Source organism: Capsicum annuum, chromosome 1 (assembly GCF_002878395.1).
Source record: "Capsicum annuum cultivar UCD-10X-F1 chromosome 1, UCD10Xv1.1, whole genome shotgun sequence".
NCBI classification, from domain to species: Eukaryota; Viridiplantae; Streptophyta; class Magnoliopsida; order Solanales; family Solanaceae; genus Capsicum; species Capsicum annuum.
Genome location: NC_061111.1, coordinates 8800482 through 8827750, shown reverse-complemented (window position 1 = coordinate 8827750; position 27269 = coordinate 8800482). Strand labels below are relative to the sequence as shown.

General features: G+C 31.3%; 3 protein-coding genes and 1 non-coding gene across 8 annotated transcripts; 1 reads left to right on the top strand and 3 right to left on the bottom strand.

Annotated features, from left to right (window-relative positions):
- Positions 1–781: 781 nt before the first annotated feature.
- LOC107867383 lies at positions 782–5987 on the bottom strand. 5 transcript variants are annotated; one of them, XM_016713585.2, is made up of 5 exons: positions 5646–5987; positions 4158–4392; positions 3698–3883; positions 2588–3146; positions 782–2480 (listed from the first exon to the last, which is right to left on the bottom strand). In XM_016713585.2, exons 2-5 carry the CDS (start codon positions 4266–4268, stop codon positions 1252–1254), a joined length of 2085 nt encoding a protein of 694 aa, XP_016569071.2. In that variant the 5' UTR covers positions 4269–4392; positions 5646–5987; the 3' UTR covers positions 782–1251. The 5 variants fall into 5 exon arrangements, with proteins under 5 accessions (XP_016569071.2, XP_016569082.2, XP_016569096.2 ...); XM_016713596.2 differs by having other exon boundaries at positions 5718–5987; XM_016713610.2 differs by having other exon boundaries at positions 5820–5987.
- Positions 5988–16153: 10166 nt separating this feature from the next.
- On the bottom strand, positions 16154–16224 carry TRNAG-GCC. The gene has a single exon. It is a non-coding gene; the product is annotated as a tRNA-Gly (tRNA).
- Positions 16225–16977: 753 nt separating this feature from the next.
- Positions 16978–18980, bottom strand: LOC107867375 (probable xyloglucan galactosyltransferase GT19). Its single transcript, XM_016713574.2, has one exon. It carries the CDS (start codon positions 18550–18552, stop codon positions 17227–17229), a length of 1326 nt encoding a protein of 441 aa, XP_016569060.2. The 5' UTR covers positions 18553–18980; the 3' UTR covers positions 16978–17226.
- A 3688-nt stretch (positions 18981–22668) lies between these two features.
- LOC107852643 (protein INAPERTURATE POLLEN1) lies at positions 22669–24178 on the top strand. The gene is made up of 2 exons (XM_016697670.2): positions 22669–22914; positions 23020–24178. Exons 1-2 carry the CDS (start codon positions 22899–22901, stop codon positions 23787–23789), a joined length of 786 nt encoding a protein of 261 aa, XP_016553156.1. The 5' UTR covers positions 22669–22898; the 3' UTR covers positions 23790–24178.
- The last annotated feature ends 3091 nt before the right edge of the window (positions 24179–27269 follow it).

Here is a 27269-nt window from a genome sequence, read left to right as displayed (position 1 = left end):
TACAATAAATATACCCTCTTCTACTTCTGCTTTTTTCTTTTTATTTGATTTTGATTCATATTATTTTTTATATTTATTATCATCATCCTTTATATTTTTATTTATTTCTTACATATATATTGCATAAAAATAATAATTTAATTTCACGAAATTCGAATTAGATTTGTTCTTTTCATTTGTAAAATGAGATACGATGCATATTTATTTATATTATTTAAATAAATATGATCCTTTTTAATGTGAATTGCTACATTTTAATAATGTTGTTCTTAAGCAGCAAGCCTAAAATGAGGAATAGCATCAACTTTATAGCACAATCTATCATTGTATATATTTGGATATTAATAGAATATATGAGAAGATATAATAAAGGATATGATCGTATGGAACAACAAACGATCTTTTGACTAAAGTCTTAAAAGACAAGCGTAACACTTATTTGGAATCTGAAGAGTAGTAAAAGTTATTTTTCACAAGCTAAATACAATAATAAAATATATTGATGAAATAGGTTGACAAATTTTTAAATTTATCGATGAATTGTATTCAAACACTCAAATATGATTTACTTCAATCGAGCACTGAAACGCGTAATAAAGTGTTTATATTGGCACTTCTCACAAATTTTAAAATCATATAACTGGTATGCCCACCGCAAGATGATTGTTCTCCTATCCCGACTTTCTAGGCCAGTCTCCGATAGCAAAGCCAAGACAACATACGTCATGTGTTCTGCCCCTATGGTTTCGTGACAAAAGTGTTTTCAGAATTCAAGAGAAGGTCAGCAAAACGAGTCATTTATCATTAATGTATGTACAAGTGGAAGAACAGTAATGTATGTAGCTAAGACATCCTAACAGATACATAAGGACCAAGTGGAAATGAAGACTATCTCTCCTTGTAATAATTTGGAGGTCTGTTATGTCTTCAGATATAGCCAGGGATGGTGACCCTATCTCACATTTTGTAATCTTTCATGATTTAACAAAATTATCCACCTAGATGCCTCAGACTAGGTAGTTGTTTAAGAAAATGTCCTTAAGAGGCAAAACACAAACAACTACATCTCAATCTCAAAACACGGGCGCTGCACAAATTAAGTATGGTCCAAAATAGAACTCTTAACATAGATGTCAAAAAATAGTAGCACGGTCAAGAGCTACAAGTTCCATAACAGCTCCTTGATCCTATCTTCTTTGCTGCTAAATTGCTCCCTATTTAATTCCTCCTATCAATGGTGAAATCAACAATTCATGAATAATACTTGCGGCCTACATAGCTGAGTCTAGACCTTCTATTTCTCACAGGACTGAACCACTTGTTTCCACCAGTCATTTTGGACCTATGTTTCTTGTATTCTCTTGATCTAAGTGCGGTCTCCATAATCTTTATATCCTCGCAAATCTCATGCCTAGAAAGTGTTGCCATGTTTGGCATAATATCCCGCTGAAAATCTTTCATTCTCCTTCCTCTCTTCAATGTTATTCCATAGTCCTTTCTCTCTGTGGCATTAAATTCAAATGCATTTGAGGTCACACAACAGTCGTCGATGGAGCTTTCAGGTTGTTTGAGCACCATTTCTTCAAAAGTGTCTAAAGAACACTCTGGTTGTTCTGTATTTTCACCTTCAATCTTGTCTGTGCTAATAACATTGCTTGGTTCAGAACATTCCAGTGCAAGATAGATGAGGGACACTGCTCCTCTTATGATCTGACCGTCGACTTCTGATGTTTCTCCCATCTGGTTATCGTTGTTACTGGAGGAGTCAATATCCTCCTGGCATGGAGATATATTAACTTGAAGTGTTTCATATATGAGGGTACTTGAATTTCCCAACTGAGTTTCGCATTGCATTGTCTCTATACCACTTGAAATGTCCTCAAAACAAGAAGATTTGCATGACGAAAGAGATCTATCAGGACCACTATCCTTGACAAAATCTTGAGTCTTATATTCAGGAGAAGACATTGAATCATGCTTGGCTTTCTTGCTTTTGTTTTCGGGCGTGCTTGGAACTTGATCATCACTGTCCAGATATTTGATGGTTAAGTCAGCTTCTTCGTATTCGATAATGAGACTGGAAGGATTTTCACTACTGTCAGAAAGTGGCTGATTGAGGTTTATCGAGAACTTTTCAACTCCAACATTTTCCATTCTTTTATAACTGTGGTTTTTGTCAGTCACAGAATCAAAGAATCCTTGGGGAAGAAAAGCAGAGGTCTCATTCGGACAGCCATCATCCTGCTCTCTCCGGTTAGAAGCAGTGAGAAAGGTTTTCCCAGGAGGTTCACCAGCCAGTCCGTGGGACTCCCTCAAGGAAGCCCTACTTGAAGAACATGCCAAGTTAGGATCATCTGAGTGAAAAGAATCATCAAATATAGATTTGTTAAGGTCCAGAAAAGCCCGTTCATCAGAAAAAAGAGCTTTGCCCTTCCCTGATGTATCTCCAGAAAGGAGGGGCTGCTCACATTGTTCAGCTCCTGTAGAATATGCAGAAATTAGATAAACACGGACAAGCATAATATTGATAGTGTTTTGCCTTTAAGTTTGCAGCTATGAGCGAAGGATAAATAACTGTCAGACAGACCTTCAGCTAAAGGGTTCTGTTCCAGACAACTCCTGCTGCCATCCGAAACAAAATAATTTCTTGGAGTTCCATCAAACCAATTATCCTTAATGATGTTTGTGAAGCTCTGGGTGCATTGGTTATCACGCTTATATCCAGAATAAGAAACGCGAGCAGAACCCAGAGGAGACTTTGGATTTAGTTCTGCATTAGACACTGTTTCGTTTGGTACCTCTAAATCAATAAAATTAGTCCAAGTCCTGGTTTGACCACCTGTTTTAGTGTCAGTCGGGGTTTCATCTGATTCCTCTAAATCAATTATATGATTAAAGGTTTTCAGATTGTTCCTGCCAATGCTCAGCGAGAGATTAATCTCCTCAGGATGATGATGTGCCATATTACCATGGTAATAATGGTTTTGCTCGATTATATTCTCGTAAGTATTGCAGAAACCACATCTCTTATTCAAGTTTGCCCTACCAATATGATCAAGATAATGAGTGGGACAAATTTGCGGATTTGAAAGCCGCTGCTGGAATCCTGGAGACGTGACTTGCTGCTCTTGTAACCAGTTGAACACCTGATGCACATGAAGAAATAATTAACATAAAGAATCCACAGGTAATGCTCTTTAGAGATCTTTTAAAGTCAAAAACAACATGTAAAAACGTCTTGCTCAACAAAGGGAAGACCCAAAAGGAGCAAAATTTAGAAAGACTTTTGGCACATTACAAACTTTTCATGTTACCGAGGATATGACCCTAGATAGGAAGGTGTGGAGGAGGCGGATTAGGGAAGAAGGATAGTAGGAACGAGCGCGTCAGTGCTAGTAGGTAGAACTTTGTAATCCCTGTTAGTAGCTATAGTACTAGTATTATTTCAGATTGTTGTACCGTTTGTTGCATTACTTGGTGACATGTTTATGGTATTATTGAGTGTGGTAATTTCTATTGTAGCTTATACTTTTACTATTCCTTTTCTAGATTGTTTTATCTTGAGCCGGGGTCTATCGGAAACAGCCTCTCTACCTCTGAGGTAGTTGTATGGACTGCGTACACTTACCCTCCCCAGAACCCACTTGGTGGGAATATAGTGGATATGCTGTTGTACAAACTTTTCATGTTCAATTACCTTAGGAGTGCTGGAAATTCTCTTCTGATCAACAGACATAGATGGTCTGATAAAATTTCCGAATGTAACTGGATTTCCTTGACGGCCTCCGCCTCTTCTGCTAAAATAAGCTCCATCCAACTCTTTCCAGCTCAGATCCTTCATCATGTTCTTTTGTGTGAAGTACAGGCGGTGAAGTTCAAAAACCTAAAGAAATAGCAAAAAGTGGGTGAAAAGAAAAGAACAGTAACATATTGCGTCCACTATAACTTCTTCATCACCTTCTTATTTTCTTGGATATTATCATATTTATGTTACTTAAATTGACCTGCAGTACATATACAATGTTTGCAGGTAATATACTCGTGACATTTTTATTATGTCGTGATTTTACAAAACCTTTATATTAAATTGGCTACTTTCACGTTGAGGTTACTCAAATCTCAAACAAAATATGTATATTGTAGGTATCACTAAATACCTGCTTCTTGAATGTATGATCCTGCCCAAGCATTGTCACCTCGAGAGCGTCTTTCACTGGTTCCTCATACTTCAATGATAAACTCAGATCATAGTCGCCACTGACCCACATTATGCTCTCTCAAGAAATGAAATCTTAATCAGCTGTTCAACTGAGTTGCAAGTTTATGGATTGTCAACTGTTGCAAGGACCTTTTGCATTCCAACTCAAATCCCGCAGTTCCACGCTTTCACCACTGAAAAGAACAGAAAAGGTAGAAGATAAAGCAGAAGAAATAACCGACAGTGAAACAGACACTCACTTATAAAGCACAGCAAAGAACGATCACATTGTTCAATCCAATACAGAGAAAGTCTAGTCTAGCAATAAAGAAGCTCAATCAGGTGCTACGGTTGACAAGGAACATACTGTTCTATTGTACAACATCGAATCCTCAAGATGTTCACAGTCGACATGATATCGTAAACTCTCGGTTACAAATCAAAATTCTAATAATCCAGGTAGTTCCTCAACTGTGTTCACTAAAATCCTAAGAATCCCGCACAAATAGCACTATATGATGTTTACAAGATGAAGTAAAATTTTACAAGATGAAGTACAGGCGGTGAAGTAAAATTTTACAAGATGAAGTAAAATTTTCCTATTAATACCAACTGTGAAAGAAGACACTTTGTTTCAGCAGGCCAAACAGTTGAGTAATCAGCTAATGAAAACAAACAGAACTCAGATGAACAATGTATTATTGACCTAGTCTTGTGAGCTCAATCATTATGTTTCCCTGAATCTGTCCTTTTCTCATAGTCATTTTTCAATTGTAAAAGAAAAAAAAGTGAACAAAGAAAACCAATTTATGAGATATAGAAATAATCCACCACAAAAAGATTCTCTTTTTACAACAAAATACCCGTGTAATCTCACAAAGTGGGGTCTGAAGAAGGTAGAGTGTACGTGGACCTTATAGGCAAAAGACGACTTTTTCTCTCAGAAAAAATTGTGCAGCAGCACACATGAAAATTTACTACATTGTAGCTTAATGCTCATGTAAAGCTTATTCTTTTTTGCTTTTGACCAACAACAATAAGAAACTGCATGCAAGCAACACACACAAACAGCAACAACAACTACACCTCAGTCCCAAATAAGCAAACCACAAAAACAGAAAAATGAAACAGGAAAAAGAATATAAATACTTAACAATATATTTATAACAAATCAATCAAGAAAATCAACCCCACATTCCTCAAAACAACAGACATTGAATCTAAAGAACCCCATTGTAAAATGAGATCTTTCAAGAACCCACCCCCCCCCCCCCCCCCCCCCCCAAAAAAAAAAAAAAACACTCAGTAAGGGGAGTGGAAGAAGGAAGAGTCCAACATAACTCCATTGAGCAAAAACAGCTTCTTTTCTACTACCCTTTAAATGTCTGCACATTATCAGAAGCGAAAAAAAAAAGACAAGAATTTAAGGAAGGTGAAAGAACAGTACATGTTTTTGTTGATCCAAGAAGATCAAAAATTAAATGCAGCTATAAGAGATAGCATTACACTACCCACCCACCATTAATAAACACAAAGAGAAATATCATCAGGACAAAAAAGAAAAATGAAGAAATGATGGTAACTTTGGAGGCTAAAGGTTGTGGCTTTGCGTGGGATTTACCACAAGAATAGTGTGGCATCCATCATCTCATAAATAACCCTCCCTCCTACCCTTTCTCTTTCTCTTTCATCTTTCTTTTTCAGTTTTTTGGAATACACAAACACTAACACACTCTCTCTCTTTGTTCCTCTTAACCACTCCCTTCCCCACTTTGGGCCCTCTTTTTCTCTCTTATAAGATGGTTTGTTCCTCTGTATATGAATAATGTTGAAGATGGCATGTAACTAATAGTCTCTTCGACTTATTTTATGTGTCATATTTTGAGTTAACACAATATTTAAGAAAAATAAAATTTAAAACTTTTGATCTAAAATGAAATAGAGGGAATATTAAAGTTAGTGTTGGTTTTTTTTAAGAAAAGACGAGGCAGCGAAAAAGGGTTAAAATGACTTTCAGGCTTTCAATAAATTTCTTAAACTTAGGAGGACTTTAAATAGCCAACAAAACATAAAAAACTGCATAATTTAAAATCCAAAAACCTAAACTATCTCAACAAACTAAATAAACTAACAAACATTTAAAATTTAAATTCATCCTAAAACTAGTAAACTTATTATACTAAAAAAAAAATATTGCAATAATTTAAAGCAATTTTCAACACTCCTCCTTTGTGTTAGTTACTACGATTTAAAAACGGTTCCTCCTTAATTTTTGTTTTGATAGTGAATGCTGAATTTTTTCAATTTTTTTTTTGAACTTGCACTTTTTCTTTTTGTTAGATCTTTCTCTTTTTTTTTTTTGATTCTTTGTTTAAAAAACACCATCAATAATCTTATCTTGTTTGAAAGAGCTTTCATCTTGACAATTATGGGAGTTGCAATGTGTTATTGTAAGAATTTTTCTTCCTTTACAACATCACATAAAGCATAAGTTTTGAAATTTAATTCCATTTTCACCAACCAAACTTGATATTTTTCGCCAGTAAAAATATTTAAGGCATTCAATGAGAGACTGTTGCTTGACATCTTTTTGGTTAAAAATAGCCGTACGCTTTGACGAAAAGCACGAGCTAAAAATGGTAGCCCTTACGGGTTAAAAAGACAGCCCTTACGGGTTGAAAAGGTGGCCCTTACGGATTAAAAATAATATGGTAGCGCTTTGAAAGAATTCACAGATCCCGTAATATCAATGAATCTCTGATACCACTGTTGTTTTTTTAAAGAAAAATGGGACAGTAAAAAAGGGTTAAAATGACTTTTTTGGAATTGAAATGACTTTCAGACTTTCAATAACCTTTCAATAACTTTCAATAATTTTCTTAAGCTTAAGAGGGCTTTAAATAGCCAACAAAATATAAAAAAACTGCATAATTTAAAATTCAAAAACCTAAACTATCTCAACAAACTAAATAAACTAACAAACATTTAAAATTTAAATTCATCCTAAAACTAGTAAACTTATTATACTAAAAAAAATATTACTGCAGTAACTTAAAGAAATTTTCAACAGTTAGCAATGTTCTAATGTCCACTGTTAGTGTACTAAGTCAATTTTGTCTTTAATCATACTTGTTCATGGAATATCTGAACGATTATTTCTATCTTCGATAGTTTACGAGTTTACTTAGCTTACGGGTTTACGTTCATTCTATGTGTCGTGGTGTGAGCTCACAAGTTGTCAGTCACTTGGAGGATTTTAAGACCGGGACGCATCGATAAAAGGTAAAGACTAGTATTTAGCATATAGCTAAGAGTGCTTCCTCCGTTTATATTTATTGTTACATTTAACTTGACACATTTATTAAAAGATTAGTTGACATGACTATCTTACCATACTATATTAATTTATGTTTAAAATTAGATGTCGAAAAATGATATGGTGAATAAGTAACTAATCAAAGGATAAACATGAAAAAAACATTGTATTTTCTTGACATGTTAAGAGGGACTAATAAATTTGAAAATATTAGAAAAAAAATTATTTCTTTTGTGGATGTTCGCATACTACACATACTATTATAGCATGTAAATAAGTTGTTTTTTTTGTGGATGTATTTTCACATACTACTCATATTACATATACTATTGCCTATAATAGGCATTGCATACTATATTATTAAAACCCACCAAAAAAAAAAAAAAGTTATTTTCTTATATCTATAGGTCTCTCTCCTCCCTTTTATTTTAGTGTATTTATTTACAGTAGAAAAATTATTTTTGCATAGTAGATAAATAAAAAAGAACCAAGGGACTTTCTCTTATTATTAAGGGGTAGTTTTGTTAGCGGACAAAATTATCTCGAAATTATAGGAATTATAATAGTGGAACCAATTTATTTTATTTGAAAGGTTGCTAATAGAATATTCAGCTTGATAAAATAATGTGGGATATTCAAAATTGAATTTATAATTCTGCTACGTTGAGGGTATAAATTTTTCTTGGATAAGATGTTATCCAATTTATAGTTATTCCTCTATTTTTCTTTTTCTTTTCTTTCCTTTTCTATATTATAGAAGAGTTGGTTTGGTCATGGGATGGAAATGACATAACAAATTTCTCTAGGGGTAATTTGGTCATTACAATAAATTATAAGCTCAATTTAATTATTTTTTGTTCTTTGACTTTGAAACGTCATCAAAAGTTTGATTAAAAACTCATTATTTTCTCTTTAATTACAAGCAATGTCATCGAAAAAATTTACCATAATGCCATCACTCATATTTTCATACATGTGGGCCCTCTATCTTCCTTTATTTTTCAATCTTATTTATCTTTTTTATTTTTATGTATAAAATTATTTCCAATATATTTAAGTAATTAACTAGTAGGATGATAATTTATTGTAAAAATTAATTATAATTGATGCAATTAAATAAATTTTATTATTTATTTAATTTCATATCAAACATATAATTTTCTTTCTTTCTTATTTGTTATTACATTTTCACCTAATTAAAATTTTTTCCTAATATATATTCAATCGTGATTTTACTATATCATCTCTAATTAATTATTATGGTCATCTAAGTATCATGTCACTTAAATTGGAGTAGAAAATTTTTTACACAATAATTAAAAATTTAAATTATTTAAAATAATATTATTTTTCTTTTCTTTTCTATTATATTATATTATATTATATATATATATATATATATATATATTCTTTTCTTTTCTTTTCTATATATTAGAAATGATGGTTTTGACATGTTAGCTTATGGGTATTAAAACAAAGTTTTAGGATACTAAGGTCTATAAAATACTTTGCAAGATTAGTTTGTTTAGGAAAATTAAATTTTGTGTTTTAATGTTTCGACCGTATCAACAACTATAAGAAAAGTCCTTCCATTTTGAATTAATTACAACTCATTCAATTCCAATAAATTACCACTCTGCCATTGATGCTACTCTCCATTGAATATGATGGAGCCCACATATAATTAATTTTTATAAATTATTTATATATTAAAAATTAATAATATTTAATTAAAAAATCAAATAAATATTTATGACATGCCTGTTTCAATCGTAATTGTACTATATTACCCCTAACAAATTATTATATCACACCTAATTAATTATTATAAGTTATTTATATATTAAAAAATTAATAATATTTAATTAAAAGTAAAATAGATATTTATGACATGTCTGCTTTAACCATAATTGTACCATATCACTCCTAATTAATTATTATACTGCTCCTAATTAATTACTATAATTTATTTATACATTAAAAATTAATAATATTTAAGTAAAAAATAAAATAGACATTTATGACATGTCTGCTTCAACCGTAATTTTACTATATCACCCCTAATTAATTATTATGGTCATTTAAGCATTGTGCCACATAAGTTGAAATAGAAAAAAATAATTTAATATGTTATATATTTCAAAAAAATTACATGAAAAATACTAGAAATCACAATAATTAACAACTTAAAAGATTTAAAAGATATAAAATATTTGGTCGACTCTCGAAGTTATATTAGAGTCACTGAAAATGGAATAGAAGAAAAATATTATAAATCACAATAGTTAAAAATTTAAATTATTTTTAAAATATAATTGATTATCAATGCCACAAAAATTTGGACAAGAAGAGTAATGTATTCAAAGGGCAAAATAGTAAAATTTTCATGACATTTTTTTTTAAATAAAAATTATTACATATACTCAAAGGACAAAAGAGTAAAAACACATAAGAGATAAATGTTGAGAAATCAAGAAGCACCAAATGTTACAAATGTATTATTAACATTTGTAACATTCAACACATTTCTAAATGTTTTCAAATTCTTCTTGAATCAACACATACACATAATAAAAATAATAAATAATAATAATTACATTTTACTATATCACGTTTAATTAATTATTATGGTCATTTAAGTATTGTGCCACATAAGTTGAAATAGAAAAAATATTATAAATTACGATGATAAAAAATTAAATTATTTAAAAAATATAATTGGCTATCGTCGACATAAAACTCTGGACAAGGAGAGTAGCATATATTATTCAAAAATAATTATATAAAAAGTATTATAAATTACAATAGTTAACAAGTTAAAATATCTAAGAACAATTTAATATGTTATATATTTCAAAAAAATTACATGAAAAATACTAGAAATCACAATAATTAACAACTTAAAAAGATTTAAAAGATATAAAATATTTGGTCGACTTTTGAAATTATATTAGTGTCACTGAAATTGGAATAGAAGAAAAGTATTATAAATCACAATAATTAAAACTTAAATTATTTTTAAAACATAATTGACTATCAATACCATAAAATTTTGGACAAGAAGATTAACGTATTTAAAGGGCGAAAGAGTAAAAACAAACAAGAGATAAATGTATAGAAATCAAGAAGCACCAAATGGATTATTATCATTTGTAACATTCAACACATTTCTAAATGTTTCCAAATTCTTCTTGAATCAACACATATACATAATAAAAATAATAAATAATAATAATTGCATTTTACTATATCATCCATAATTAATTATTATGGTCATTTAAGCATTGTTCCACATAAGTTGAAATAGAAAAAATATTATAAATTACAATGATAAAAAATTTAAATTATTTAAAAAATATAATTGGCTATCGTCGATACAAAACTCTGGACAAAGAGTGTAGCATATATTATTAAAAAAAATTATATAAAAAGTATTATAAATTACAATATTTAACAATTTAAAATATCTAAAAATAATTTAATATGTTATATATTTCAAAAAAATTACATGAAAAATACTAGAAATCACAATAACTAACAACTTAGGAGATTTAAAAGATATAAAATATTTGGTCGACTTTTGAAATTATATTAGTGTCACTGAAATTGGAATAGAAGAAAAGTATTATTAATCACAATAATTAAAAACTTAAATTATTTTTAAAATATAATTGACTATCAATGCCACAAAAGTTTGTACAAGAAAAATAATACATATTATTTGAAAATTACATAAAAATATTATAAATTATAATAGTTAACAAATTAAATTATCTAAATACCTATTAAAAGTATGATTGATTATCTAAACTCTATTTGTGTTATATGAATTGAGATAAAAATTAATATATTAAACCCGTGCTAGATCTCGAATGAATCTTAAAATATATATGCAATTCTTTTTTTTAAAAAAAAAACTTTATTTAAATATATCAAAATCGAAAAGGTAAATTTTAATGCAGCACGTTAAACAATGTATAAGAACTAATGGTAACATAAATAATACCAGCATTTACAAATAGAAGTATTACTAATATATTCTATTTAAAAAGAAAATTTATACACTATAACAAACGACTCCTACGTTTCAATAGAAGGAATATATACAAAAGAAAAGTTTGATAAAAAATTTATAGAAATATATTTTATAAATATATTTTATCGCATCAATGAAAACATTCTACTGCTCAAACTTCCTACTCCAACATAAATTCTAAAACTTAAAAATTGCAATCCACAAGTATTATTGTTGGGGCCATGCTGACACGGGCCTTGCACTTCTAGTCATTTTATATGTGTAAGTTTTTTTCTCCATTTTATAAGTATAATTTTGATTGAAATGAAATTTAAAAAAGGAAGTAAAATCTTCAATCACAAACTAAGGCCTCGTTTGACCATGAAAAATAACAATTTTTCAAAGTTAGAGTTGGTGTTTGGATATGAATATAAATTGAAACTGTTTTTGAAATTTTATTAGAGAAATACGAGTGAGAAAAGTAAAGCAAGTAAAACTTATTTTCACTTTTTCAAAGATAATTTTCACTAAAGTGAAATATTTTTTATGTCCAAACACCATTATTTTTATTTTTTTTATTGAAGTGAAATAATTTTTTAAAAAAGATGAAAAAAAATTTATGGTTAAATGCTTTATTATTAAAAAGAGTTAATACATAAAAATGACCCCAAACTTGACATTAAATTATAACTTTGACCTTAAACTTTGACAGTGCATAAATATGACCTTTAAATATTCAAAACTGAACAAATATGACCTTCAATCCTACGTGGCAAAACGCGTATTCAACATGCAAAACTGAGTGTGTCCAGCTTAAAATCTAAGGGCATAATACATAAATATGACCTTAAACTTTGACAGTGCACAAATATGACCTTTAACTATTCAAAACTGCACAAATATGATCTTTAAATAACTCTTCACTATTATTTTCAGCTCAAAAATGAAAATGACATCTAATTTCTTTTGTCATTATGAAAAAAGAGAAATATTGAAGATTTATTAATTAGGCGGGTCAGCCTCATACGAAAAAATCGAGCGGGTATGAATATATATTATAAAGCAGAGGACGAATTTAAGTTATATAATATATCTAAATATTATTTATTTAAATATTAAATTAAAGATGAAACTATACAAATAATAATTTTTTTTTATAGTTTTAATAAAACGTTATTAAATTAATGTTATTAAGGATAGTAGTAGTATATTAAATTAACTTAATTAAAGTGTTATTAAATTAACGTTGTTAAATTAACGAGGAGCGGACCTACGTGGTTGTCATGGGGTTCACCCGACCCCCCTCGGTAAAAAAATTACGTTGTATATATATAAGATAGAAAATGTATATTTATGTTCGTATATTAATGTTGAACCACATGAAACAAGGCACTTAGATAACCCAGTGGTGTTATTTGCTCTTCTTGGGCGCTTCCTTCAGCCTGCTGTGCGGGTTCGATCCCTGCTAGTGGTTGTTTTTTTTTTTTAATTAAAAAAAAACTAAGTGTTGCTGCCATATAAATAAATAAAATAATAATAATAATAATAACAATAATAATACTTTTTTAAAATTAAAAAAAAAAGTTAGATGCTGCTACTATAGAAATATATAAAAAAAATTATAATAATAATAATAATAATAATAATAATAAAAAAAAAAAAAAAAAACGATGTCGTTTTAACACAAAAAGTAAAACTTTAACAGTGCACAAATATGACCTTTAACTATTCAAAACTGCACAAATATGACCTCTCTCCAAGTCAGCCCTTTTAGCGACGTGGCACCGTGTGATTGAATTACCTTTCCACATAGGTGCGTGAGACTCACGCATGGAGTTGTAAAATCGAAAGTCATATTTGTTCAGGTTTTGAATAGTTAAAGGTCCTATTTGTGCACTATCAAAGTTCAAAATTAAAATTATAATTTAGTGTCAAGTTTAGGATGTATGTATTAACTTTATAAAAAATGTCTATATAATAATGTACTCTCTGGTCATACTTGAATTTTTATGATTTTATTTCAAGTTTCATAGCAACTGGAGCTAAAAAGTATGTATCTGTGGTTGTCTGCAAACTGCAAAGTATGCACTTGATATTGATTTTCTTAGTTGTGTGTGATAAAGAGGCAGAACTTAGGAAGGGACCCCCTTACTGCAAAAAGGTACCAAAAAGTGAACAATTGACTGACTCACTATTATACTAGTACTTAACTACTACTACTATTATTGATTCACCTTTTCGTCCCTATACTTTCGTTATATCTGTTTAACTCGATTAACTAAAGTGCTCACTATGCGCGAGATTTTAGATAAGACCGAGCAACAAATATTCATGTGATATTCTGTAAAGAGGTCACAGATTGAAGTGGCAAAAATAACCTCTGATAGAAAGAAACAGTAAGCCTATGTACAATAGACTTTTCCCATCTTGTGCATGGTGAGAGTTTTAGGGGTTGTTTGATATGAGGTATAACGAATAAATAGTTTCGAGATAAAATAGGATTAAAAAAGAACTATTTTATTCCATGTTTGGTGTGAGATATTAGTTAGTTTCAGGACTATTTATCCTATCGTTTACAACATAGTAATGAGATAAATTATCTCATATATATAATGAAATAACTAATTTCGAAATTAATTATCTCGGGATAATCCTTTCCCGACCAAACGACCCCTTAGTACATCAAATTGCCCTTCAATTATATTGTGTATTTTTGCAAGAGACAATTTTCATAAATTAAATTTATAATCTCTTTAATTACACAACAAAAACTTTACTAATTACTTCAATACATCCTTTTCAATAAATATAATTAATGCATGAGATGAATAAAATACTACTACAAATTACCACGGGGCATATAAAATCATTTTATTATGGCGTAACGGTCGTAAAACTTGTATGCCAGTTGGTGCAATAATTAGTCTTCCTACTAATATGGCAGCCTGCAACTAGCAATGTGGGATCTTCGTTTTTAATTTAATTCATTTCATTTGTTATTTCAATTTTCAACTGTGTATCGAATTGTGTGCTTTTCCTCTCCATATATTTGCAATTTGTCATCACTAGCCTACATCATGTGCCATTCTAATTTATTAATGATAAGCCATAGTATATAAATGTGTAATTTAGCTTAAAATTAATTGATATTTGTCCCCTTGATTTTTTATGTGTATAAGTAAATATTTAAATTTATATAAAATTGAAATAAGAGACACATGCATCCTACGTGACAATTCACATGAGATTGTCATGTAGATACCATGTAAATGCCACGGAAGATGCACACACGTGTCTGCCTACTTATTCAGTTGTGTACAAATTTAAATATCTATTTATGTACGCCCAAAGTTTGAGGACATAATATCAGTTAAAACGAATTTAAAGGTATGATTATATATTAAGCCTGCTAATACATGTAAGCTTTAATTAACGGTAAAAGAATCTCAATTATTCCACGATACTTCTCGATGAATAGAGATTTACTTGTGAATTTCTTTTTCTTTTTCTTTTTCAACGAAGTCAAAAGAAAGTGCTGCCTCATGTCCATTTAGGGACATAACCATTTTCCTAATCCTAGTAAAACATATCGAAAGAAATTCTTTTTCAAAAATGATAAATATGTACAATAATTAAAAGGAATAAAGTTGTCAACTCTTGCATTGGAATCCAATGTATTAAAAATTAGTAGTATGTATAGTACTTACACTTTTGATGCATATATATTAGTTAAATAAATAAACAAAATTAGCAATATAACGTAAGTGGTCCTGAAGTGTTAAAGATGTGCTTAAATGAGGACTTTTCTCAGTACACAATAGAGTAATAAATATCATTTGTTATAAAAATGGTCCCCAAGTAGTCTGGGGCCAGCTTTTTTCTGGAGACCAAATGACCACGTAGGAAGTTAAAATAATGAAAGCTAAAAAAAGAAAAAAAATCCCAATGCTTCTTTAACATAGGTTTTAATTGGTATCTGCTTAACAAATGACAAATGAAGCATATAAAAGAGAATGTGGTTGCTCCTATCTCTCCCGATCAAAAGTCTCGATTTTGAGTTTTGAATATAAAAAAAAAAAAAAAAAAAAAAAATTCTTAATAAAGAGCTTTATTCTTGAATGGGTCATTTATCGGAGACCGTACCAAAAGAGAAAAAGACAAATGATGCATGACATTTTTGGTTAAAGTTTCGAATTTCGAGTTCTGAGAATAAAAAAAATCCTTGGTAGGGAGCTTTACTCTCGAATGGGTCATATATTGGAGATCATATAAAAATCCAATAAAAGAAAAAGGCAAATGAAGCAATGACATTTTTGGTTAAGTTTTCGATTTCGAGTTTTGGGTATAGAAAAATCCTTAGTAGGGGAGCTTTACTTTTGAATGGGTCATATATTGGAGATCGTATAAAAATCCAAAAAAAGAATGTGACCAATGAAGCATGACATTTTTGGTTAAATTTTCGATTTCGAGTTTTAGATATAGAAAAATCCTTAGTAGGGAGCTTTACTCTTGAATGGGTCATAGATCGAAGAAGACTGGATAAAAAAACAAAAAAGAAAGAAGCAAATGAAGCATGGAATTTCTTTTGATCACCGTGATGTCCGGACCAAAATCAAAAAAGCTATGCACCAGCCGGGAATCGAACCCGGGTCTGTACCGTGGCAGGGTACTATTCTACCACTAGACCACTGGTGCTTGATATTGTTGAGAGGTTTCTACAATTTTAGTATTGTTATACTGTAAGTTGCTTGGACTCTTGCAAATGTCCACGGGTGCAGGTCGGATCCTCTAAAATAGTGCATTTAAAAATGATCCGACACAGGTCGGCAACATTTTTTGAGAGTCCGAGTAACTTGGCTTCTGACTCCACTTGTCTTTGCTTTTCACGTCAAGCGTACGAGTCTAGTTTAACAAAATCTTTTTTCATCTTGTCTATTAAAGTCGACGTCTTGACCTGACTCTCTGAGCCAATCGAGTCCGGTTTACAGAAATTCAAAACATCTCTATTACAGCCAGTTCAATTATAAAAGACTGCTAGAGAATTCAGAAATGTCAAGCCTCTTTAGTTCTCGTGTTCAAACTTCATGAGGCAATCTTGAACTTTGTCATTCCCTCTAATGCTATTATGGCTAGAGAACCTATGAAAGTTATATATGAGGCATCTTTAACTGTAGAAAATCTGTGGTGTTGGTGTTCACTGCACCTTCTAGTTATGGAAAAGCAGCTAATTAGCATTACAAGTATGGTAACCAAGACTTTGGAATTGATTAACAATAACAAGAAGCCCGGTTTAGTCCCAAGGTCGTGTATACAGACCTTACCCCTACCTCGAGGAGGGAAAGAGGCTCTTACCGGAAGATCCTCTTGACTCAAGTAACGAATATCAGAGTAGCTTTGATGATAGAAAATAATACTGAAACATAGCAGTCAAAAGAGGAGCGCTCAAAATAACCAAATAACGTGATAGCTGAAGCACATTAAACAACGAGAAGGAGCAACAAAAGTCGTAAGACAGGCAACTACTAAACAAATGCTCCAACTACTTGTACAAACTATTGATTGCCTATACATTGATTCATTATCAGTGGAACTATGGAATATAAAACTATCTCTACACCATTTGGTGTGTCGTAAATAATAGTAATAACAGATGAACAAGAGCACGAAGAGATAGAACAGAACACGGTCGATAAATAATTATTGAGCTGCTATTTCTTGAAGCCTAGACTTGATTCTTTCCAAAGTACATTCTACTGCAATATCAAAGGCATCCTTTTTAGTCCTCAAACCCAATGAACTTCCATGCTTTATATACATCACTCTAGGCATCATTTCCAGAACTTTTTCTCTCATCCTCCTAACTTGAGATCGTGGTATACTTGTTAAAACATCTACAATGCTCAACCCCTTAAACACAACATCTTCTTTACTTATAAACACTGAAAATTCTTCATACTTCTCCTCTGGCAAATGCCATCCATACTGCTTTTTCGCGGACAAATCTTCAAAGAACACAGGAATGCACCCTGCAAGAATCCCATCGAACGTGGATCGTCTTGTTGGAGTATCCCCTGGAGGCTGCAAACAAAAGCTAGCTTGCAACATTGGCTTCATAAACCTTATAGGATCATGTTGACAAACCCCATTAGAACAATCAACAAAGTCGCACAATTTATCGTACCCCGTGCCATTAGCACTCAAACTTGTCACATTGTCACACTCAAGTCTAATACTTCTCCTAACATTAGGATTGGCTGAAATTCCACCACCACCAGCAAACAACATCAATGCAGTCCTCCTAGACCTCCTTACCCTATTCACCCAAGACTCGAAAAATGCTAAATTCGGCGGATGAAATGAAGTAGGATACGGAATAGCTTGTTCTTGCCAAGGATAAGCTCTACCTTCAAGTGTCAATGCAGTAACATTGTAAAACTCAGGCAATTCAAGAAATGATGTACCAAAATACAGAGGATCACTATTCAAGGGTTGACTAAAATCCCAAGCAGGCCTAGCCATAACCATAAAATGATCATGACCATAATGTCTACTCCAAACATCAGGCAAATCACCATGTACCAAATACTCATACAAATCCAAACCATGCTGATAACTTGAATTAACTTCAGGACCATACAAGAACCTAAGACTATCAAGACCACCATAATAAGGAACATAAATAGCATTAGCAAGACTAGGATCAGATGTTAAACAAGGGTATTCAAGCATCCTACGATGGAAAATAAGTTCAAGCATAAAAGGGTCAGTACGATACCAACTATGAGATTTATTATGAGTCTTTTTACCAAAACCATGATTAGCTAAATAAGGACAGAAATTGTCAAACAAAGGATATTCAGAACAATTTGATAAAAGATCAAGATTAAACTGAGGTGGTAGACGTCTTATATGGATCCATCTATTCGTACAATCAGTTTCAATATCAGAATCTTGGCAAATGACAGACAAGGTAAAGAGGAAAAACACACATATAAAGAAAAGGGTGATGAAATTGGTGATCATTTTCTTGAAAAAACTCAATCTTCACCCCAACAAAAAAAATTCAAGAATTGAAAAGTGAATCTTGAATCAAAAGGCCAATAAAAAAAAAAAACTCAATCTTTACACAGAATTGAAAAAGTGAATCTTGAATTGAAAGGACAAAAAGAGTGTATGGGTTGTGTTCACCTTCTTCAAAAAACATCAAAATCTAGATCAAAACACAAAAATCTGAAAAATATGAGATGGGGTTTTTGCAAGATTGGAGAAAATGGTGGCAAACAAGATGGTAGTTAGTTGAAGGAAGAATAAGACCAAGTCATATGAATCTGAAAATAGTGTTGAAGGACCAATAGGTAGAGATAGCTATGGAGAAAAATCCTCTGCGGTCACTGTGATGATAAAACTTGTATTCTTTTTCTTGCTGCGTTGTGGGGAGTTTTATGATTTTTTATAGAATATATTTTTATTTTTAGTATATAAGAAATTCTGAGAAATAGATAAATATAGAAATGATTTGTAGTTCTTTCTTTTTTTTTTTATTTTAATGATTTTTCTAGAAAGATACTTTTATTTTTAGTATATAAGAAATTCTGAAAAAAAAAATGATTTTTTAATATAAATACAGAAATGATTTGTATTTTTTTATTTTTTTTGTGGGGTTAGTTTTTATGGATTTTTCTGGAAGATACTTATTTTTAGTATTTACGAAATTCTGAAAAACGATTTTTTTCTATCCAAAATATGTTTTTATTTTATTTTAGAATACTTTTTTAGCTATAAATAAATCAAACACTACTTAAAGTTGTACTCATTTGGAAATTTGAAAAACAATTCTTTTTTGTTTCAGTTTTTGCACTTTTAAATTTTGGTTTAAAAAAATTGAATTTTTATTTCATAAATTAATCCCATTTTCTTTAAATTCTATTTTTTAAAAAAATTATTTTTACTTTTATATTTTTTTTTATAAAAAATACTTTTAAATTCTAAATACTAACTTCAAAATACTATGACCAAACATATCTTTCTGTTTTCAATTTCAAAAATTTTAAATAAAATAAATATATTTTTAGTTTTCATTTCAAAATTCTATTTAAAATCACAAGATTAAATAATATTTTAATACATATCTTTAATTTAAGATTAGAAGATTCAAAAACATGTCAATCAATTTACGGAGTATTAAAATATGTCGGTATGATATCTAGAAGCCATCCAAAGTATATTTGATACGCAATTCTTAAAATCCAATTCCACGGATTTTATGTAATGTGCATGATTACATGGATAACTTCAAACCATTAGTCAATTTAAATTTTGTATCCAAGATTTTTCAATTTTATATTGCGGAGAATTTACAATGAAATTACATTACATCAATTCATACATGTTATAATTTTGGTGGTTCTAAAGATAATCGATATTTTCAACCCATTGAATAAAATAAATAAAATTTCTTGTCTTTTTATTTGAAAAGAAGAAAACGAGTTTTCAGATCTCTTATATGTGTGCGGAATAAAAATTTATTGTAAAAATAGACATAAAACTAACAAAAGTAATAAAAAAACTGACATAATTATCTAAATAATCTATTTGTATTTCTTTTTTGTATAAATGTCAATTTTATATTACTTTGTAACTAAAAGCATACTCCACTTTCTCCGTGAATTGAGTAACCGAGTAATAAATAGTATACCAATTTACAAATATAAATTGTAATGAGATGATTGAAAATTAGAAATCTGTCACTCTTAATTAAAAGTAAAAAATCTCAGGTTCAAATTTTAAGTATAAAAAAAAAAATTATATTTGAAATGCTATTCAATTCAAAAAGTTGGATTAATCGTACTTCAGATTAAAGGTGAAAGAAAAAAGTATAGTAATTTGGTTAAAGTGGGAGCATTGAGAACTTTACTGGTGACTTTATTTAGTGTAATCTTTTATAGAATGAGTAACAACTTTTGTTTTATTGAAATTCACTTTAATGGGATACCACTGCTATATTATGTTCATGTTTACATGCATGGAAGGTTTTGACCGAAGTATTCCCCCTCGTTATGTTGTCGTTTAGTGAGTATTTCAAATTTAATTACTATTATATGTTTGGAAAGTTCACACATTTAACAAGGGCTTCTTTTTATGGATCCACATTTGTGACATTGGGTTGATTCATTTTCTTCAAAATCCATGTTAACGTGACCTTAAGATTTAGCATCAATTCATTCAAAATATGTGTGTTCTTATGTTATGGTCCTATACGATTTAATATTGGTATAAATAACATAAATATCAACCTTTTAAAAGTAATTACATTCTCTCTCATTTTTTAAATTGCTTTATTCTTTCTCCCCGTTAATATACATAACACAATCGACATATACATAGCATTCTGTGTATATGTGGGATTTTTATAATATGTTTAGGAAGTTGAGATTTTTTATAATATTGAAAACACAAGTTGTGTATTTGTGTAATTTTTAGTTATTTATTGAGCAATATAGACACAGCTTGAGCTAAAAACCACGAATTCATTCCTAGAACCAGTCGTAGATTGACCTTCGCATCTCAATCTGTCATTTGTTTTTTTAAAAAAATAAAAAAATAAAATCTTTAATATTTATATTAGGATCCTAACTAATTTGAATTTGTGTTTTGTAACGTCTATTTAGAGGGAATACTACTATGTATTCGATACAATGGTTGTACATTGACCAATAAAAAAGCTTCACTCAAGCACTAAACTACTACGCCTAATGGCCACACTCTACATGAAACATCGTTAGTTGTGCGAGCTAATATTCCTCATGCTTATAGCACGATCTTACGAATGTATTTGACATATTTATCTTTTTTGTCGTGTTATTGTATAATTGAGATACAAATTCTCTTTTTGTCTGTGTCGCAAACTTCTGTCTTTTTCCCGATGACGATTACAACAAGACCTTGGTAGCTTCGTTTCACCGAGCTAATGTTTTGAAACTAAAATTTTTACTGAACCTACTCTCAGGAGTGTCTTTTGCTAGTGCCACGCGCAACGGGTTCACCCCTTGCTGTACCACATATGCAAGCTACTTTTCACCCAACACACAGTGGCGGAGCTATCCTTGGGTTAGGGGGTTCATCTGAATCTCCTTCGGCGAAAAATTATGTTGTATATACATGATTAAAATTACTTTATATATATATATAGTAAATGTTGAACCTCCTTCGGTTAGTTCGTATGACACTACCAACACATTAGTCCCCTTTATGTAATGACCCTGTTTATATTTCCCTCTTTAATTTGAACATCCTTTCACTAGTTAAACAAAAAATTGAATACAATTTAAGAAAAAAAAAAAAGAGACAAACAACAAAATTTTTTGATATTTTACATAATTATTAAAAATTTTAATTTTGGGTCTGTCGGGATACATAATTAACTCCCGATACATTTAACAAAGATACAAAATTTTCCTTTGTAAAAATATATAATTAGCTCCCGATATATCTTTTTCGATTTTAGATCTATTGAGATACATAATACTTCCAACGAAGATATACTTTTTCCTTTGTAAGGATACATAATTAGCTCCTGATACATTTTTTTAGATTTTGGGTCGGTCGAGATACATAATGAGCTTCAAATACATCCACGAAGATATATAATTAGTTTAAATTTTTGTAATTACTTTGTGAGGGTGGAATTTGTGTAAATATGATGAGTTAAGGTGTATGCCTGTGCTATTTTTTCAAAATACTGATAAACTGACTAGCTGTCTAAATGTCTGAAAAGTCTCTAACTGACTGATGGAGATGGTGGGGTGGTTTATTGATGAAGAAGATATAATTATTGAAGGATTTTAATGGTTAATTAGGAATTAATTAGTGCAAAATATAACTAATAAAGAAAAAAAAAGGAAGAGAGTGAAGACTAAAAATTACACAAATACACAACTTATGTTTTCAATATTACAAAAAATCTCACCTCCCTAAATATATTACAAAAATCCCAACATATACACAGAATGTTATGTATATGTTGGCTATGTTATGTATATTAATAGGGAGAGAGTAAAGTAATTAAAAAAAGTGGGAGAGAGTGTAATTACTTCCAAAAGCGGTGATATTTATGTTATTTATACAAAAAAAAAAAATGAAGAAAATTGTATTCAATACATTGGGCTTAACGTAACGTAATTGGCCCAATGATACCCTTTTCTATAAAAAAAATCTACGAACCGCCAAAGCCAGAAGCCCAGCCCATACACAACCAGCACAAATAAATAGACCAATAACAATACTTCCCGCTAATTTTGCACTCTCCTTACTTCTTCTTCTTCGCTTCATCGTCAGCGAAAAACCAGGGGCCAATTCTCCTCTTTGCAAAAATGTTCAAAGCCATTGGTAAGTACCATTTACTCCTCCTCCATTTACACACACAAACACACAGTAACACATTCAATTTCACACTTTTCTTTTCAAGAATATTAACCAATTTCATTTTTACAGCGCTTTTGGGGTTCAAGAAATCGGCGAAGCCATTCAAAGATTACTACGATGGATGGTTCAAAGCTCTCAAGAATACCTTCCTTCCTCAGCTCCGTCATGCCATGTCATCATCATCAACTTCCAGTCCAATTCTCTTAGCTTCCCATGTCGAAGTAATCCATCGTCACTTGTTGAAATTCTACGAAGCACTCGATCTCGCCGCATCCAACGACGTCTCGCAATTACTTTACCCTGATTGGAAAAACCCCTTTGAAAAACCCTTCCTCTGGCTCGGCGATTTACACCCATATCTCTTCATAAATCTCCTCCGTTCATTCATTACCCAATCCGAAATCGACCAGGAAATCCTCGACCCGAGTCATCAAAATTGGGATATGGTAATGGCTTGGAAGAGTCCATCAAAGAGATTAACCAATCGGGTCGATCAAATCGAATGCGGGTTAAGGTTAATGGTACCTGCACTATCGGCGCGTGCACGTGACGCGCAGGCGGCGTTTGTGGAAAAACTAGCAATTGAATGGGGGAAATGTGAAGGGCTTAAGGAGGAGATGAAAGGGGTTATCGCCGAATCTGCGGCGGCGGAGATGGAAGAACTCGTCGGAGTTTTCGTCGATGCTAATCGGCTCCGGCGAAGTGTAATTTCCGATATACTAAGTGTAACAGATGTTAATCAAGCGGCGGTTTTTCTTGAAGCATTAGCTCAATTTCTTGTTGGGTTTCGGAATAGGGAATTGCTTAGTAAATTTGACAAGTGTTCGTTGGAATTGTAAGTTGCAGATGCAGAAGGACTGAAGAAGACAGTGGAGGGAAAAGTCAGTGCACAAATTGAAGGAAAAAAAAGTTCTTGGGTTAGTTTTGATTTTGTGCATTGATGTAAGTTAAGTCAATGATCTTGCAATTATGTTGACTAATTAGAAATTAGTTCTTGAAAGTATGTGGAAGGATAAGATTGTGTAGTATTAGTTAGCTAGTTCAATTCTGTGGAGAATTGTTTTTGTTTTTTGAATTTGTTCAGTTTGTGATTTTAGATGTTACATTGTTGAGTTGTGAACAGTTGTAAGGAAAAAGATGACATTTTGGAGGTACTAGCATGATAGTATTGTGGTTTTAATTTGTTTGTGTTACTCTTGTAGTTTATTTAAAAAATAGTGTTTTTTTTTCCGACAATTCTTTATTTTAATTCATGTTTAAAATTATAGATTAAAAGTTCTTTAGTTAGTTTTTGATCTTGTGCATTGATGTAAATGAAGTCAATAATCTTGACTAAATGAAAAATTAGTTATTAATTTCTGGTTCTTGAAAGTATGTGGAAGGATAAAATTGTAGTATTAGACTATTAGTTAGCTTTCATTTCTGTAGGTCTGTATTTTTTTGTTTTTGTTTTTTTCTTGAATTTGTTTAGTTTTTGATTTTGATGCTATGTTGTTGAGCTTTGAAGAGTTGTAGGGAGTGGTTGATACATAGTGATTTTTGGATGTAGTACTCGTAGTATAGTATTATTTGTCTGGGCGATTGCTAAAATGGCTACTTTTAAGACTTTCTGTGGATATGATTTGTGTTGTGATGATGAAATTTGTAGATTGAAATGCAATGGATTTTGTTTTGTTTGGCCTTTTAACATTAATGAGGTAGTTTTAAGCATATGATAGTTTGAAAACACTCTTCACTCTACAATCTACACCTCCCACTTTGTATTTTTCTATTGTAAACGTGTCACAAAGGTCGAGTCAAATTCAAATGATTACTTTTTTAATAAAATTCAAACGGATTGATTTAGCGTGACGCTTGTGAAAAAGTGCGGACCACAAGGATGGATTGAAGAGAAGGATTAATAGGTTTCTATGTTGGCAAACTTTCTAAGAAGTTGTATGTTACAACTTAGGTAAATCGCATATCGAAATGAAAGGAAAAAGTGAAAGACTTTTAGTCTCGATGATGGTGTAGCCCAAGGCTCAATGGGCTTGGGCTATGACACTAGGGTACAAGCCGGTCTCTACTCGTGCAATATAGCACCTATTGAGTCAAATGTCCTTGGTCACAACCAATTTGGTGTAAATGCAGAATAGGGAACTGGTTTATGGGTTGTTGATTAGGCCTTGTAGTAGTTGTCCTATATATGAATTGATTCCCAATGTGCCCAAGTTCATTACAGTGTGCCCTTCAACTGCTAAGCCCAATCCAGTGTACCCAAGTCCATCACAGTGTGCACTTCCCAACTTCTAAGTCCGTCGTCGTTTGCTGTTGAGGTATAAGTTATAATAGTTCCGGGTAAAATGTAGGATTATTTTATTCCATGTTTGGTTGGAGATATTAGTTGATCAATGGATTATTTATCCTACCATTTATGCCTTAGTGATGGGATACGTTATCCCACATATATGGTGGGATAGCTAATCTCGAGATTAATTATCACGAGATAACTTGTTTCCAACCAAACGACCTTCATTCTTTATCCCGGGATAACTAAGAAAAGTTTGACCTCAAGGTATTCTTTATCCTAGATCTACAATCCCAGAAGCCCATGTCAATGAAATGTCCCAGAAGCCCATGATAAGATGAAATCATTGAAAATGTCTGGACTTATCTTATGTCAATAAAATGTTAATTTTCTCATATATAGGCCTGGTGTTTATCCGAAATAATCTAATTTCCCAAGCTAGGAGTAAGGCTGCTTATACACCACCCTCCCGAGCCCCCCATTTGTGCAATTTCACAAAGAGATCTAGTGTTGTTGTAGCTCACAACAAACTGTTTTTTCTCATATAGCATGTGTTTATCCAAAACAACCTCTCTAACTTCACAACAGACTACCTATACATCATCCTCCCAGACCATACTTACACAATTTCACTAGATACAAACTGTGTAAATTTAATGTACAACATGCTGTAAACAAAATAGAAAGAAAAGAAAAGTAGCACATGGGCATATGGCAGGGGAAAAAATATCACTCCTAATTACAACTTGGTTTATTATTATGAATAGAAACTTTCCCTCTTGATGTATGTCAGTGAAGTTCTCCTGCAGCTAATATTTCCATATTAGTCCACTACGCTAATACAATGCAAAAGGACAGTACACGCTTATTTTTTTTTCAGAATTAATTATGTAATTCAATATGATTTATTATTAATTAATCAAGCTTGTTATCCAAATGTTTAAATTTTCTCAATTTGGCAACAAATGGAATTTTATTCACATTCAGGTGTTCCCTAACTTTCTCTAACTTTACGAGGTAGAGGTAAAGCTCCATGCAAATCACCTTCCTCGGGGCGGACCTACGATAAAATATATGGTGCTCCGACATTCGTAAAATCTGACGCTCAATAGGTATAATTATATAAGAAATGTATAAAAATAGGTATAAGATGGATAAAAGCATCCATAAAACCAACAAGATAGCTGAGTGTTTTAATTTCTAGGCGGAAACTTAAAACTTTGGATGATAATATGTGTATTTGAACATCCCGAGCAGGGGCGGAGCTACATGTGTTTCAGGGGTTTCATCCGAACCCCCTTCGACGGAAAATTATACTATTTTTACATGGTTGTATATATTATTTATGCATATATAGTAGAGGTTGAACACCCTTCGACTGGTTCGTATATTTATTTTTGAACCCTCTCAATTAAAATCCTGACTCGGTCACTGATCCCAAACACCCACGATCCTTAAATCCTAAATCTGCCACTAACATTCCTCATACTCCATTTATGTAATTACACTAGATATATATATTGCATTTTATTAAACGGTCTAACTTTCGAGGACCACAGAAATGATGATTGATGCATGACATCCAAAGGTGTGCAACGAATTTAGTCTTTTTTTCATTGGTTTTGTTTGGAAGTAAAGTCAATTAATTTCATGAAGAAACTGAATTTGCCCATTAAGGAACTATAATGTTGTAGTAGATGAAATGGAACCATCACACTTTTCATGTCCAACTTGTATATAAAGTACACAAAGTAAGTAGGAAAATTGAAAAAAATTAAGAAGACCTAAAAAGGTTAGAGAAAATGTTGTGTTCCCACCTTGAACTATACACGAAATTGTTGAGGCATACCTGAACTTTAGGAGGGTCCTATTATCCCCGTACTAATTAAAACCGTATTTTTGGAAAACTTAGTGCCTACGTGGCACATCAGTGAATTAACACACTGAAGGTCTACGTAGGCACACGTATGTGCCATGTAGGCACTAAGGTTGCCAAAAATACGATTTTAATTAGTTCAGGAATAATATGATC